The 15,736-nt window shown below is 40.1% G+C and overlaps 1 protein-coding gene across 2 annotated transcripts in view; it reads right to left on the bottom strand.

The window, feature by feature from the left end:
* The window catches only part of EFHC2 (EF-hand domain containing 2), a 209,584-nt gene extending 197,775 nt beyond the window's left edge, over window positions 1–11,809 (bottom strand). For both annotated transcript variants that reach the window (XR_002729725.1, XM_023202816.1), the window contains exon 1: window positions 11,686–11,809. Coding sequence is in view for 1 of the 2 variants with exons in the window: in XM_023202816.1 (XP_023058584.1) it covers window positions 11,686–11,727 (42 nt within the window). In the remaining variant the exon portion in view is untranslated. The remainder of the gene's footprint in view (window positions 1–11,685) is intronic.
* Between the last annotated feature and the right edge of the window lie 3,927 nt (window positions 11,810–15,736).

The following is a 15,736-nucleotide window of genomic DNA, read 5'->3' as shown; positions in this document are numbered from 1 at the left end:
TCTTAAAAACAAAAAGAAAAGAAAAGAAAAATGTTACCATTGGGGTAAATGGGGTGAGGGGTAAATAGGACCTCTCTGTATTCTTTCTTAAGTGAATCTACATGTTAATTTACAATTATCTCAATAAAAAAAGGATTTAAATTTTTTTTTAATTTTCAATTTAAAAAAAAGAAAAGAGAAGGTCCACTTTCCTTGGTCACTAGGAGAGGCTCTACTCACGTGTCTTTTATAAAGTTTAGGTCTGAACATAGTTGAGCAACAAATGACTAAACTCTAACCGACATGATATGGAAATAGTCCTGTAACTGATTGAACAAACATCTCTGCTTGAATCTGACAGAACAGTATGTTTCAATTACCAAATTCATGTGAAGAAGAAAAGGTAGTCTAAATTACAGTTAAATCGTGCAATTGACCTAAACTCCCCTCGACCCCACACCCCGAAAAAGATCTAGCAGTTTTGACCATTCCCTCCTTTGGGATGTCAAACATACCATTAGGAAAGCAAATAATTTGTTCAGCCTTCAGCTGGTCAAGCTGATCACTTTGCCACACTGGAGTTGCCAGGTAGAATTTGAGCACCCAGGGGCCTGGGTAATGGGGAAATAAAAATGCCCACCCCTCAATACCCTTTGCTTTAGGGAATCCCCCCTCTGGAAGAAGTTGGCTCTGCCCTTTCTGCAACTGTAAAAACAGAATAAACTCCCCCAGGAAATGGCCTAAGAAATCCCTTTACATCTGTACCATTAGCACAGCTGGAATCCTACTGTGGGGAGAATGGTCTCCTTAGGAGTCCTGACTGATGAATATGCACAGACAAACCTGCTGCTTCCAGGAAAACCCAAACTGGATGCCAATAAGAGAGAGAAAAATATCCCTCAGCATGGCACAAGAGGCCACAGAGAGGCTTGGAGTCACAATTTAGATAGGGACATCTTCATATTGCCCTGGCTGCTGTGTATAAACCATGTATCCTGAGAGGCTTATCTCCTATTTAAGCCACAAAAACAAATGACTTTCTTTCTCCTTTATATTCACTATTGCTAAAATAAGAACTATTTTGTTCTACAGCAGCAGCGGAAGACATAAGCAGGAAACTAATTCCAGAGAGGATTCCCCCAAGCTGTGTTTATTCCCGTCTCTGTTTTAACCATGGTTGCTGCAGGTAGAGGCAGCAATGGACAATCACCTATTAAGGACCCGGTTTGTATAAGGAAGGCACTGAGAACATGACCCAAAGAGCCACCAATCACAGTTTCTTAGTCAGCTGAGGACTGCCATGATCACACATAAAGAACACAAAACACAACACAGGAAATAAGGCGGTAAATGGGCAATATGAGCATGCAAGATTATGTAGACAGATGGTTCCTGCTGAGAAGATTGGGGAAGGCTTTAATGAGGAGGGGGGATTAGAGCCAAGTTTTGAGGGAAGGTCAGGATCTAGATGGGAAGAGGAAGAGGCATGAGGATGCTGCTATCAGGCAAGGGGACAAACAAACTAATAATTGAGTGGAAAAGTCCAAAGTATACCCAAAGGACAGAGAGTGAACATGCTGGATTAACTGGAGTATTAGGCTTATTTTCCATTATGGAAAAGAAGACAGTTTAGAAAGAACGGTATTATTGGAATCCTTTGCAATGATGATATACTCATGTGTTACTTGTATAATTTAAAAACACAAAGAAATTGTAATGAAAGGGATACTACTAAGTCTGCCAATACCAGACTCACAGGCATTGTCTGTGGCTGGTGTGGCATACAAAGTTTGTTGGCCATTATTAACAGCCACTATTGAACCCCCTTTTCCCCTTCCCACCTCCAAAAGTAGATAGTGAAAAAAATCAAGATAATTTCCCAGCACTCCTTGTAGCAAAGGATGGCCATGTGCATCAATTTTAACAAATACGATGGAAGGAGGGAATCTATTGGGAGGCTCCTGGAAAACATTTTATTTTCTCATATAAGAAGAGCTGTTTCCCCTCCCTCTCCTTCCTGCTTGTCTTGAACATGGTTACATGTAGTTACGATGACTGGAACCGAGGCAACTATTTTGCAACTATGAGGTCACAAGCCTAAGAAAGAAAAGCCAGTATTCTGATGATGGCAGAATGCAGAGATAAAAAGAGCCTGAGTTCTTTATAACATTCATCAGTCACTGCCTAAATCTGAAAACGCTACACCTCTAAACTTCTTATGATATGAGAAAATTAATTTTGGCTTAAATCACTGTTAGTCAGGTATTCTGTCACTTATAGTCAAATGTACCCTAGGTGACAGAGCTATGAAGTTCAGTACAGAATGCACAGTGACCAAAATTAGGTGTTTGAATCCTACATAGGCAAAGAGACTCTAATTTCTGAACTTCAAATGAACATTTAGGAATAGTAATGGAATATGTTATTTCCAAAGTATGGATGGCAGCTTCAATAAGCGGCCCAATCTGAAATAACGTAATTTCAAGGATATTTTAATAGGTACTGGGAACAAAGTAACATAATTCATTATATCAAAACCATCCTGTGATCTGGCATAGCAGACATCAACTGTTTTGTCTGCCCAGCAATCCCACACCACCAAAACTGGATTATTATTTTTTTTTTTTAGATGAAGTTGCACTCTTGTTGCCCAGGCTAGAGTACAGTGGCACGATCTCGGCTCACTGCAACCTCCGCCTCCCGGGTTCAAGTGATTCTCCTGCCCCAGCCTCCTGAGTAGCTGGGATTGCAGGCATGCACCACCACACCCAGCTAATTTTGTATTTTTAGTAGAGACGGGGTTTCTCCATATTGGTCAGGCTGGTGTCGAACTCCTGACCTCAGGTGATCCACCCACCTCAGCCTCCCAAAGTACTGGGATTACAGGCGTGAGCCACCACACCTTGCCTATTTGCCTTTTTATTATTGAGTTTTGAGAGTTCTTTACATATTCTGAATCTAGTCCCTTATCAGATAATATGCTTTATAAATATTTCCTCCCACACTGTCAACTGCTTTTTCACTTTTTTGATAGTGTCTGTTGAAGCACAGTTTGGCGATTTATTGCAACATTATTGGATAATAACAAACAACTGGAAATAATGTAACTGTACACCAAAAGGGGATGGGTTGAATAAACTTGTAAGTCTACACAATGGAGTACTATGTAACTGTACAAGGAAATGAGGAAGAGCCCTATATACCACTACCAAGTGATCGCCAAGATATACTTTTAAAATGAAAAAAAGAAGGTTCAAGAGACTGTGTAGATTATGTTACCATGTATTGAATAAAAGGGGAACATGTGAATATATTTAACAATTTGCTGTTTTAAAAATTAAAAAAAAAAAGAAGAGGAGAAAGAGGATAACCCCAAACTAAATAAAGGTTTTTGTTTTTTTTTTTAAGTTATTATGGAGAGAGGGAGAGAATAAGATTGAAGAGACAGAAATAAAAGCTAGAGCTCTCTGAAAGTAACTTACTTTGCAAATTTGACTTTGAGGCCACACAAATGCTTTTTTTAAAGTTCAGAATCAAAAGCACAATGAAACAAATGAACCTAACTGGATACTGAGTTGGTAACTTAACCATACTAACAGCAATGATTTAAATGAAACTAAAACCCAGTAATTTGACAATACATTCCTGGTGGGATATACCCTCACAACAGAAATAGCTATAAAGAAATCTTAAACTATTTTCAAAATTTAAATTGTTAATAATGGTATTATTAATTAAAAATTATTATGTGATTGTATATTTTTATTTATGTTAGGATAAGTAATTCAGCTAATGTACTTATGGAGCAATATTACATGTAAATATATAAAATCAAAGAAGTTAAATAAAAACCCTATAATCCTTAATTTGCATTGGAAACAATAGTTTTTGAACTCATGTTATGTTTTATCCTTAAATATATGTACATATTTTTTAACCTTGCTTTAAGAGAATGAAAATTCAAGCCATAGACTGGAACAAAATATTTACAGACTATATATTCAATAATAGACTTGCATCTAACTTGTATCCAGAATATATTAAAAATGACTTTCAAAACTCATCAGTAAGGAAACACCCCAATTAAAAACGAGTAGAAGACACGAACAGACATTTCACCAAAGGGGATATACGGATGGGAAATAGGCACATAAAAAGATGTTCAACATCATAGCCATTAGGGAAATAAAAATTAAAATCAAGAGGAGATATCAGGCCAGGTGCGATGGCTTAGGCCTGTAATCCCAGCACTTTGGGAGGCCAAGGCAGATGGATCACCTGAGGTCGGGAGTTCAAGACCAGCCTGGCCAAATGGTGAAACCCTGTCTCTACCAAAAATACAAAAATTAGCCAGGCGTGGTGGCACACACCTGTAATCCCAGCTACTCAGGAGGCTGAGACAGAAGAATAGCTTGAACTGGGAGGCAGAGGGTTGCAGTGAGCCAAGATCGCACCACTAAACTCTAGCCTGGGTGACAGGTGAGACTCAGTCTCAAAAAAAAGGAGATACCACTATACACCTATTAAAATGGCTAAAATCCAAACATTGGCAATACCAGTTGCTTACAAGGATTTGGAATAACAGAAATTCTCATCATTGCTGGTGGGAATGCAAAATGGTAATTTCTTATAAAGATACCATATGGCCAGTTCAAAATTTACATAAAAGGAAGCATCTTGCCATTCACAGGAAAGCAATGACCATTTTGCTATAATTTTCAACTTCTTATACATGCAAGCAAAGCTTTCCTTGTTTAACAAGTATCGAAAAGAAGGCCAGAAATCTTCTCATTCCTGCTGAAAATGAAATTGATGTGTGCTTATTTCAAGTTTGACCCGGAATTATTCATGTGGTAAAATATAAACACAGATTTCAGAGTGGAGAGGTAAATTTTATTATTTATTTTTAACTTTTAAAAAGTAAGACTCTTACGTACATACAGGTCTATAAAGAAATCAAGATTATAGTTTTGTAACTGCCTATATTTAAGCTCAATCATGTCAGTCAGTAAAAGAACTTAATTTTTAAGTCTTGCATAAAATTGTATCTTAGGTTATATTTTTACTCATAATGCTTTGTCATATGGTTTTAGTAGCTTTATTATGTAACATTGTCAATACATTTTCATGTTGAAAACAGCATTAATTACAATGAGTTTACAACCTTTATTTAAATTAAATCATCTTAGCCTACTTTTTGAAAAAGTAAATTCCATCTTAGATATAAACAGAAATAATCTTGAATTATTTAACATGTTTACATTATGCTGACTGAAAAGTTTTTTGAATGTATGAAAAGGAAAGAAAGGTAAGCTAAGTTTACCTGTTTTGGGGGTATTTTTTTCCTCAAAAAAGCTGGTGAAAAGTCCTTTTCAGTTTTTAATAGGGAAGAAAACCACTCTTGTCCATACCATATACCATATATCATTCCTCAATAGCACCCTCTATAATAGAAACTATAGAGAATTTTTAGGCCTACCTGGGTAAGGTAAAAAGGAAAAATAAATCAAGTAGGAAACTTTACCATAAAACAATCTGAAGTTTCCTCTATTACATTCCCACTTGCTTTAAGGTTGATACCCTTTGTGAGACAGGGAAAGAGAAGGTAAATAAGTTGGCTGAAATCAAGAGATTCACAGAAAACTACCATTTTTTACTTAAAAAAGACAATTATTGGATTGTTATTGCTACAATATTTTCATTCCAGTTGAAAATGAAATTGATGTGTGCTTATTTCAAGTTTAACCCAGAATTATTTACGGGAATTTATTTATTTCACATAAATTTGGAACTGGCCATATGGCAGGTGTTTAACTTTATGAGAAATTACCAGTTCGCATTCCCACCAGTAATGAGTGAGAATTCCTGTTATTTCAAATCCATGTGAGCAACTGGTATTGTGTTTTGGATTTTAGCCATTTTAATAGGTATACAGTGATATCTCATCTTGATTTTTATTTTTATTGCCCTAATAGCTATAATGTTGAACATCTTGTTATATAATTATATATTTATTATCACAGATTGTGCTAATGTACCATGGACTATAGACATAGGTTTTATGCAGGAGTTCTCTAAGACCTGAAAATCATTTCAAAGACTTCTCCAGCGTAAAAAGATTGAGATTTGAGGTGATGAAAATGTTTTGAAACTAGTTAGAGGTGTTAGTTGTTGCACAACAGTGTGAATGTACTAAGTACCACTGAATTGTATAATTTTAAATAGTTAGTGGTTAATTTCATGTTACATGAAATTTACCTCAAAACATTTTTAAAAATATATTGAGAAAGGCTGACAAGGCTCTTTGAAGGGTGAGAGATGAGATCTGACCTTGAAAGAAGCTGAAGATCTAAAGTTAAATCAGAATTGCCCAGTCTGGACAATAGAGTAAGACCGCATGTCTACCAATAATAATTTTAAAAATTAGCTGGGTATGGTGGTGCATGCCTGTAGTCTCAGCTACTGTGGCAACAAAGGTGGGAAGATGTCTTGAGCCCGGGAGGTTGAGCCTGCATGCAGTGAACTGTGAGCTGTGATCTTGCCGCTGCACCCCAGCCTGGGAGAAAGCACAAGACCCTATCACAATAAAAAAAAAAAAAAAAATGATGGAGGTGGCTCAAATGAGAATGTTTTCCAAACACTGATTGCACAACCACAGTAACAGGTATATTTCAGTGCAGGCCAGTTCACATACATACACAAGCACACACAGGAAAGACAAAAAAGTCCATGAAACACTTAACTCTTGTCAAGCATAACACACTCTAATTCTTTATTCTATCCCACTCTCTTCTTTTTCTTTTTTCCTTTTCAAAAAAAACAAATGCTGGTCATGATTCATTACATCCTTTTTTTTTTATTACTGTGAATTCAAATATGTTTTCTTTCTTCTTAAGGAGGACTTTGCTTCACTACAAATTAGATGATGGGCTATTTACAGCAAACCCTCCTAAGACGGTGTCAAGGTAGCTTCATTAAAAGCAGAAAGAGAGGCCGGGCACAGTGGTTCATGCCTGTAATCCCAGCACTTTGGGAGGCTGAGGCGGGTGGATCACCTGAGGTCAGGAGTTCGAGACCAGCCTGATCAACATAGTAAAACCCCAACTCTACTACAAATACAAAAATTAGCTAGGCGTGGTGGCACATGCCTGTAATCCCAGCTACTCAGGAGGCTGAGGCAGGAGAATCGCTTGAACCTGGGAGGCAGAGGTTGCAGTGAGCCGAGATGGCGCCATTGCACTCCAGCCTGGGCAACAGAGCAAGACTCTGTCTCAAAAAAAAAAAAAAAAAAAAGCAGAAAGAGTGAACTCCTCATCATTCATTAGAGACACTCAGGATCAAGATGGGCCACACAACCATCTGTCCAAAATACTGTAGAAAGGATTTTTGGCTTTGACTGGAAATGTCCCTTTTAATTTTAATATTTTCAATTTTAATAATATGCCCAAGATTCTCTTGCTCAATACAAGTTCAGCATGGAAATTGTTGGAAAAAAGATACAGTGTATCTGGAATTTAGTTGTGATATTTTCCTAAGGTTTTCAACTTATATCAAAATAATTCTAATGTCATCAAAGGTACAAATGTTCATATTTTAGAAGGCACAATACTTCTTATATTTCAGAGAGAGAAATATAGGTTGCATATCATCTAGCCATGGACAGAAATCAATCTATTGCTTATGACTGACCACTGGCAGCTAAGTAAGGGGCACATAAGTTCCTTTTCAATTTATATGGAAAAGCAATAAAAGTTAGCTGTGTTATAATTTTAAATCCAAACAGCCAAGTAATTATGCTATCTACAGGAGGCCAAGGTTTTTCACTTGGTAATTTAATTCAGCAAGCGGGGGTGGGGGAGATTAAAAGGCAAGATATGGCTTTACTGACTTTCTGACCATTCTATGCCAGAGAACATTCAATCTTTTAACTAAGTACAAGTTTTTAAAATATTAATTTGTGGGAAACACATAGTACATTTAGTACCAAGGCTAGTGTAACAATTTTTTAAATGCAGTCACCTAATTTTGGCACATACTAGGATACTCAATAAATAAATAAATACTGATTTGTTGAATGACAGACAGTCCAAGGTACTGTCATTCTCTATTACACATGCACATACACACACGCACACACACACGCACTCCCACTGTTCTCAGGCACAAAGTAAATAAATGGTTTAAATACTCATGAGTCTAGAATTAGACCCGCACGTAGATGGATGTTTGATTTTTGACAAAGTGGCTCTGTAGAGATGTGGAGAAAGAGTGATCTTTTCCAAAAATTATTCATCAAAAACATCATTAAGAGAGGGAAAAGGCCAACCACAGACAAGAAAATATCCAAAATTTATATATAAGTTCTACAAATCACTAAGAAATAGGCAAACAACCCAGTGAAAATTAGAAAAGAGATAAGTAGGTGCTACATAAAAAAGTAGTGACCAACAAATGGTCATACAAATAAAGCCAGTCACCATGGCTCACGCCTGTAATCCCAGCACTTTGGGAGGCCGAGGCAGGCGGATTGCCTGAAGTCAGAAGTTCAAGACCAGCCTGGCCAACATGGTGAAACCGCGTCTCTACTAAAAAATTAAAAAAAAAAAAAATTAGCCAGGCGTGATGGCGCATGCCTGTAATCCCAGCTACTCGGGAGGCCGAGGCAGGAGAATCGCTTGAAGCTGGGAGGCGGAGGTTGCAGTGAGCCAAGATTGCGCCATTGCACTCCAGCCTGGGCAACAGAGCAACACTCTGTCTAAAAAAAAAAAAAAGGTAGTGACCAATAAATGGTCATACAAATGACCAATAAATGTGTAAAACATGCTCAATTTCATTAGGAATCAGGAAGTACAGATTGTAACTACAAAGAGTTGCTATACCCACCAACCAAAATATCTAAATTTTAAAAGACTAACAATACCAAGTGTTAGAATGTGGAGCAACAGGAACATAAAATGCTGGTGGGAATTTAAGTAGTATAATCACTTTGACAGCATCCACTAAAGCTGAACATATGAATACTGCATGATCTAGCAATCCTACCAAAAGACACGAACAAAAATAGTCACGGTAAAACTATTCTTAACCCCAAACAAGCCAAATATTTATCAAGAGTAAAATGTACATATAAATGATGTGAAAATCATACAATGCAATACTACAGAGTAATAAAAATGTACAAACTACCTCTACAGACAGCCACATGGGCAAATCTAACGAACATACTGTTAAGCTAAAAAAGCCAGTCACAAAAGAATAAACACCAAACATTTCCATTGATAAAAGGTTCAAAGGCAAGCAAAACCTAATTATAGTGATAGCAGCCAGAACAGTGGTTACATTTGGAGAGCAGGGAAGGGGTAATGAACAGAAAGGTTCATAGGTAGAGTTGTTACATAAAATACAAGATGCTCAGTTAAATTTGGTAAACAATAATCCTTTCCCATAAACAGGTTCCATGCGATATTTAAGATGTGTATTTTTATTTGCTATATCTAGCAGCCCCAGTCAAGGGTGGTATTTTTGGAGAACAGGTAATATTTTATTTATTTAATTAATTTATTTATTTTTGAGACAGGGTCTCGCTCTGTTGCCCAGGTTGGAGTGCAGCGATGCAATCATAGCTCACTGCAGCCTCGACCTCCCAGGCTCAAGTGATTCTCCTACCTCAGCCTCCTGAGTAGCTGGATCCTCCCTCCTCAACCTCCAAGTAGCTGGGACTACAGGCATGTGCCACCATGCTTGGCTAATGTTTTCAATTTTTTGTAGAGACGAATTCTTACTATATTGCCCAGGCTGGTCCCCAACTCCTGGGCTCAAGGGATCCTCCCACCTCTGCCTCCCAAAGTGCTGGGATTACAGGCGTGAGCCACCGTGCCCAGCCCCCATATTTAATTTCTTGATGTTCATTTTGTGATCATCCATTGTGCATCTTTCTGTATATGTGTTGTACTTCATGATCTTAAAAGTTTTTTAAAAAGCAAAATACACTCAGAACCTTGCAGATTTATAAATATCTCATCCATCCACTGTTTTTCCTTCCCATCCTTAATCACTGCACGTGAGAGCTATGATATTTCTGCAGGAGGCAGGCATTGGTAATCAGAGTGTTGCCGGGCGAAAAGCTGTAGGCTTTACTTTCATTTTTTATTAAAATTACTTTTACACAGCATGCTTCCTTACTTCTGGAATCTGTTTTCACGTCCCGTCTCTCAGGGACCTTTCTTATTTGCGTGGCTGGCTTAAACTTACCAAAGGACAATGCTATGCTGGAAGGCCAGCCTCTACCCATCAACCAAGAAATGCACAAATCAGTGTTCAAAGTTGGACTGACCAGACGTGTGGGGGTCAGAATTCAATGACCTGAAGCTACAAAGAAAACTGGTACTTTAGGGCCAACAACTTAGATACAGACACTGTTTGGAAACTATAAAGTCAAGTACTTCAATCTGCTGCCTGCTTTCTAAAGTTATCAAAGGTTTACACAATTGCTTTGAGGGGCTCCATCTAATTCCCTCCCATCTAATTGGGAATTAGCTTTTCCTGCAGACACAGATGGCTGACCCAAGTGAAGAGTAGTAACCAGTATAAACAAAAGCCTGAATCATTTTCCTGCTGTTGTTTAAATGAGGTGCTATTTATTGTCAAAAGTTCTTTCATGCTCAGGGTTTTTTGTGTTGTGTTGCTTTGTTCTATACGTTCATGTTCTTTTGAAATGAACCCCTCCAGGACAGACGCGCTGGCTCAGCCTGTAATCCCAGCACTTTGGGAGGCCGAGGCGGGCAGATCACTTGAGGTCAGGAGTTTGAGGCCAGCCTGGCTAACACGGTAAAACCCCATCTTTACTAAAAACACAAAAATTAGCCGGGTGTGGTGCTGGGCGCCTGTAATCCCAGCTACTCGGGAGGCTGAGGCAGGAGAATCGCTTGAACCTGGGAGGTGGAGGTTGCAGTGAGCCGAGATCGAGCCACTGCACTCCAGCCTGGGCAACAGAGTGAGACTCTGTCTCAAAAAAAAAAAAAAAAAAAAATAAAAGAAGAAGAAGAAATGAACCCCTCCCAACCTCCCAATTATAAATAGAGGAAAAAAAAATCCCTCCAAGTTTGGGTGCCTGTCTCTATAAAGTTTGGGAGTAAACTTTACAGGCTGCCATTCTTATCTGCCACCTACCCCTCTTGATAAGTGCCAAATTTCTTCGATTTGATAATTGAAACGGTATCTTTTTTCACACAGGATACGGGGGATAATGATTAGGCTTCTGGGCTGTGGAGACAAGGTTGCTTGAAAGAAACCCAGCTTCACCACTGAGACTGTGTAGCTCTGTGCCTCAGTTTCCTCAATAGTAACTGGGAATAAAAACTACCAAATTCAAAGGGCTGTTGGGACACTGGATGCTGCATAAGGTGATTAAAGCACAGCGCCTGGCACACATTAAACCCTCAATGGTTATGGTCACTATTATTCGTTACCTTTGAGGGTCCTGTCACCTATAAGGGGTCTATATATATGTTTCTAAATTAGGAAAAACATTCAGATGCAGTTGGAGAGATGGGAGAAGGAGCCTATTAAGTTTGGTCCAAGTTGCCACCAACCCAGGGCAGCAGCATCGGGCCTCCAGGAGAGTCCGCGGAAGTGGCCACGCCACGACCCTGCCTGGACCCCAGACTCCAGCCGGGAGCTGTGACCTCGGACGCCCTTCCTACTCACGTTGCGGTTGAAGCTGTTGCCCGGCAGCAGAGGCAGGGCCATGGCGCTCAGCGTCCGAAAATCGAGGGTCCCAGAAGAGAGGGCCCGGCAGGCAGCGGCCGCCTCCCGGCCGGGTTGTTTGGCCCCCACGTTGCCTGGAGACTGGAAGCGGCGTCACTGAGGGAGGAGGGGCGAGGGGGTGGGGAGAAGGATTGTGGCGGGGGGGGGGGGCACCTCCGCGGCGCGCCCCTCCTCCCCCGCCCCAGTTCCCCTCGTCCCGCTTCATCCCCGCACACACTCAGACAGGTCCTGGTCTCCTGAGGAGTCTCCTGTCTGCACACGCAGTGTGCACACACAAAGATTGACTGTTCCCTGCCCCCGCCGCTTTCTGGTTTAACCCCTTTATAGAACTCAAAGCCTTTCTTGTACTTTGCTTTCCCAATTCTTGTCGCCAACAGTTTTTTGCCATGTGGTTCAAACACACAGCAAAGTACAGAAAATAATATGACGCCCGTGTGCTCACTGAGATGTTACACAAGTCGATGTTTTCCTATGTTGCATAGACTTCAGCTTTTATTTTGTAATTAAAACGTTCAAGATGACTCTAAAGCTACATATATCCCTAACGAAAACGCGTTGTAATGGTAACCACCGCCTTCAGTTTTTCCTCTGGATATTTTTATATTTGTTGTTTGTTTGTTTGTTTTGGTTTTGAGACAAGGTCTCACTATGTTGCCCAGGCCGATCTCGAACTCCTGGGCTCAAGCAGCCCTCCCGCCTCTGCCTCCCAAAGTGCTGGGATTACAGGTATGAGCCACCCTGTCCGGCCCATTTTTGTATTTAAACTAAACGTTTGTAAGGTCCAATCAGGGGTGGCCAGGGACAGAGTCAGGTGTCACAAAACGCAAGCCCTGTCACTCCATCGTACACCCCAAGATAGCCAGGAACCTCCTCTCCCGACACCTACCTCTAATCCCTCCCTGAAGCCCTAAAGGTTGGACTCGATACTCTCTCTCAGCCACTACCTCGTCTATTCCAGCTGCGATCCCATTGTTTCTTGTCTGGTTTTCTTCTTTAAAAAGAAAAACAAACACACACAGAAAACTGACTGATCTTGCCTCCAGAGCCGTCGTTTTTATAATTCATGATGCAACTGTTACTCTTCTGCTTCAATAATCTAGCCTTCCCGCCGCCTTCAGAAGGCGGTGAAACTCCTTATAGCCTGGTCTGAAGACTCTTTGTCAGGGGGCACCTACCAATGCCCTCCATCCCTTTCTTTGCCCCCTCCTCCATCGACTCCAGCTCTGAGAAACCACTGGCAGTTTCCAAATCAGGCTCTGCGGTTTCTCCTCTCGGGGCTTTTGCAAATAACACTATCGCCTAGAAACACCCTTCCTTCCTATCTTTCACCTAAGTAACCCCTTCTTGTCTTTCAGGACTTGATTCAGCCTGGGAGTGGGGCATGGAAGATATTGTCATTTCTTCAGTATATTCTTTCACCTTCTTCCTGCCACCTCCATCTGTATTTGGTGTCTATTCTGATCGTGGCTTTCATCCTATTACATTGTAATCACCTGTTTACTTGACATTTCTTTAAATGCCCCCAAATTCCTCCAGGGCAGGGACTGTATCTCCTTTTATATTCATCAACAATATCCATTATTGTTTCTGTGTTTATAACTTTTACACTCTAAATTTCTGCTTTTTTTTGCCTAAGATTCTGTTATTGAGGCCGAGTGCGGTGGCTCATGCCTGTAATCCCAGCACTTTGGGAGGCCCAGGCAGGCGGACCAAGAGGTCAGGAGTTCGAGACCAGCCTGGCCAACATAGTGAAACCCCATTTCTACTAAAAATACAAAAATTAGCTGGATGTGGTGGCACATGCCTATAAATCCCAGCTACTTGGGAGGCTGAGGCAGGAGAATTGCTTGAACCAGGGAGGCTGAGGTTGCAGTGAGCTGAGATTGCTCCACTGCACTCCAGCCTGGGCAACAGAGCAAGATTCTGTCTTGAAAATAATAATAATAATAAAATTCTGTTATTGAGATTTCTACACATTAACACATGTAGAGTTTATTAATTTTAAGTGCATTGTATGATTATACCACAAATTGTTTAACTATCTGCTCTCATCTGTTGATGACAATTAAATTGTTTCCAATTTTCCACTGGTTACCAACAGTGCTGCAGTGAGCAACTCTGCCTGTTCCTTTGGCAATAATCTAGGGCACATACTGAAAGATGGAATTACATACATATCTGAGTGCATGCCTTCAGTTTTACTAGATTTTGCTAGACGATCTCCAGATAGATAAACCAATTAAGAAAATCCCCTTCCCTGTTCATCCTTTCAACAATAGGTATTACCAAATTATATAATTTTGGATAATCATCTGAATAAGTGTGAATGGTATACTATTGTTATTTTAATTTGTTTCTCCCTAATTCCTAGTGCAGTTGGTCATGTTTTCCCATGCTTGTTACTTTCTCCTGTGACTCAGCTATTCATATCCTTTGCTTATTTTTCTCTTCGGTCATTTGTAGTTTTTTTTTTTTTTTTTAGATAGATAGATAGATAGATAGATAGACAGACAGACAGATAGATAGATAGATAGATAGACAGACAGATAATCTGGATACTAATCCAAGGCATAGCAAATATTTTCTCATTGTCGTTTGTCTTTTAACTCCAATATAGAGTTCTTTATTGTACATAAATTTGTTATTTTATTTTACTCAAATATATCATTCTTTCAGTTATGGTTGGTGGGTTTTTTGGTTTATTTTACTTTTTATTTTTTGAGACGGAATCTCACTCTGTCACCTAGACTGGAGTGCAATGGTGTGATCTAGGCTCACTGCAACCTCCGCCTCCTAGGTTCAAGTGATTCTCCTGCCTCAACCTCCTGAGTAGCTGGGATTATAGGCATGCACCACCACACCTGGCTAATTTTTCTATTTTTAGTAGAGACGGGGTTTCACCTTGTTGGCCAGGCTGGTCTCGAACTCCTGGCCTCCGGTGATCTGCCCACCTCGGCCTCCCAAAGTGCTGGGATTACACACATGAGCCACTGCACCTGGCCTGTTTGGTGTCTTATATGTGAATTCAAAAATCTTATACTGCTCCAAAAGAACAGTTATTCTCCTACATGTTCTTGCAAACATTTTCAAAATTCCTTGTTGCTTTTTAAATTGAAATAATTTCAAGCTAGTAAGTTGCAAGAACAGTCCAAATAACTCTCATTTATCTTTCCCTGGATTTCTCAATTGTTTTATATTTTACCACATTCATTTTGTCATTTTCCCCATATATAGTTTTTTACATTTTAGAGTAAGTTGCAGGTATCATGCCCCTTGATTCCTAAATACTTCAGTGTGTATTTCCTAAGAATAAGGACAGTCTCTTATATAACTGAAGTACAATAATTAAAATCAGAAAGTTAATATTAATACAATACTATTTTCTTTTTTCTGAGACAAGGTCTCACAATGGTGCCCAGGCTAGAGTGCAGTGGCATGATCATGGCTCACTGCAGCCTCCACCTCCTGAGCTCAAGTGATCCTCCCACTTCAGTCTCCCAAGTAGTTGGGACTACAGGCATGTGCCACCATGCCCAGCTATTTTAATTTTTTTTTAAATTTTTTGTAGACATGGAGTCTCATTATGTTGCCCAGCCTGGCCTCAAACTCCTGACCTCAAGCAATCCACCCATCTCGGCCTTATAATACTATTTTCTTTTTCTTTTTCTTTTTTTTTTTGAGTCGGAGTCTCGCTCTGTCACCCGGGCTGGAGTGCAGTGGCCAGATCTCAGCTCACTGCAAGCTCCGCCTCCCGGGTTTACGCCATTCTCCTGCCTCAGCCTCCCGAGTAGCTGGGACTACAGGCGCCCGCCACCTCGCCCGGCTAGCTTTTTGTATTTTTTAGTAGAGACGGGGTTTCACCATGTTAGCCAGGATGGTCTCGATCTCCTGACCTCGTGATCCACCCGTCTCGGCCTCCCAAAGTGCTGGGATTACAGGCTTGAGCCACCGCGCCCGGCCCAATACTATTTTCTAATCTAAAATATTTATT

This window comes from Piliocolobus tephrosceles, chromosome 12, assembly GCF_002776525.5.
Source record: "Piliocolobus tephrosceles isolate RC106 chromosome 12, ASM277652v3, whole genome shotgun sequence".
In the NCBI taxonomy this organism is placed as follows: Eukaryota; Metazoa; Chordata; class Mammalia; order Primates; family Cercopithecidae; genus Piliocolobus; species Piliocolobus tephrosceles.
Note: the sequence above shows the minus strand (reverse complement) of the source record. Positions and strands in the feature narration are given on the sequence as shown.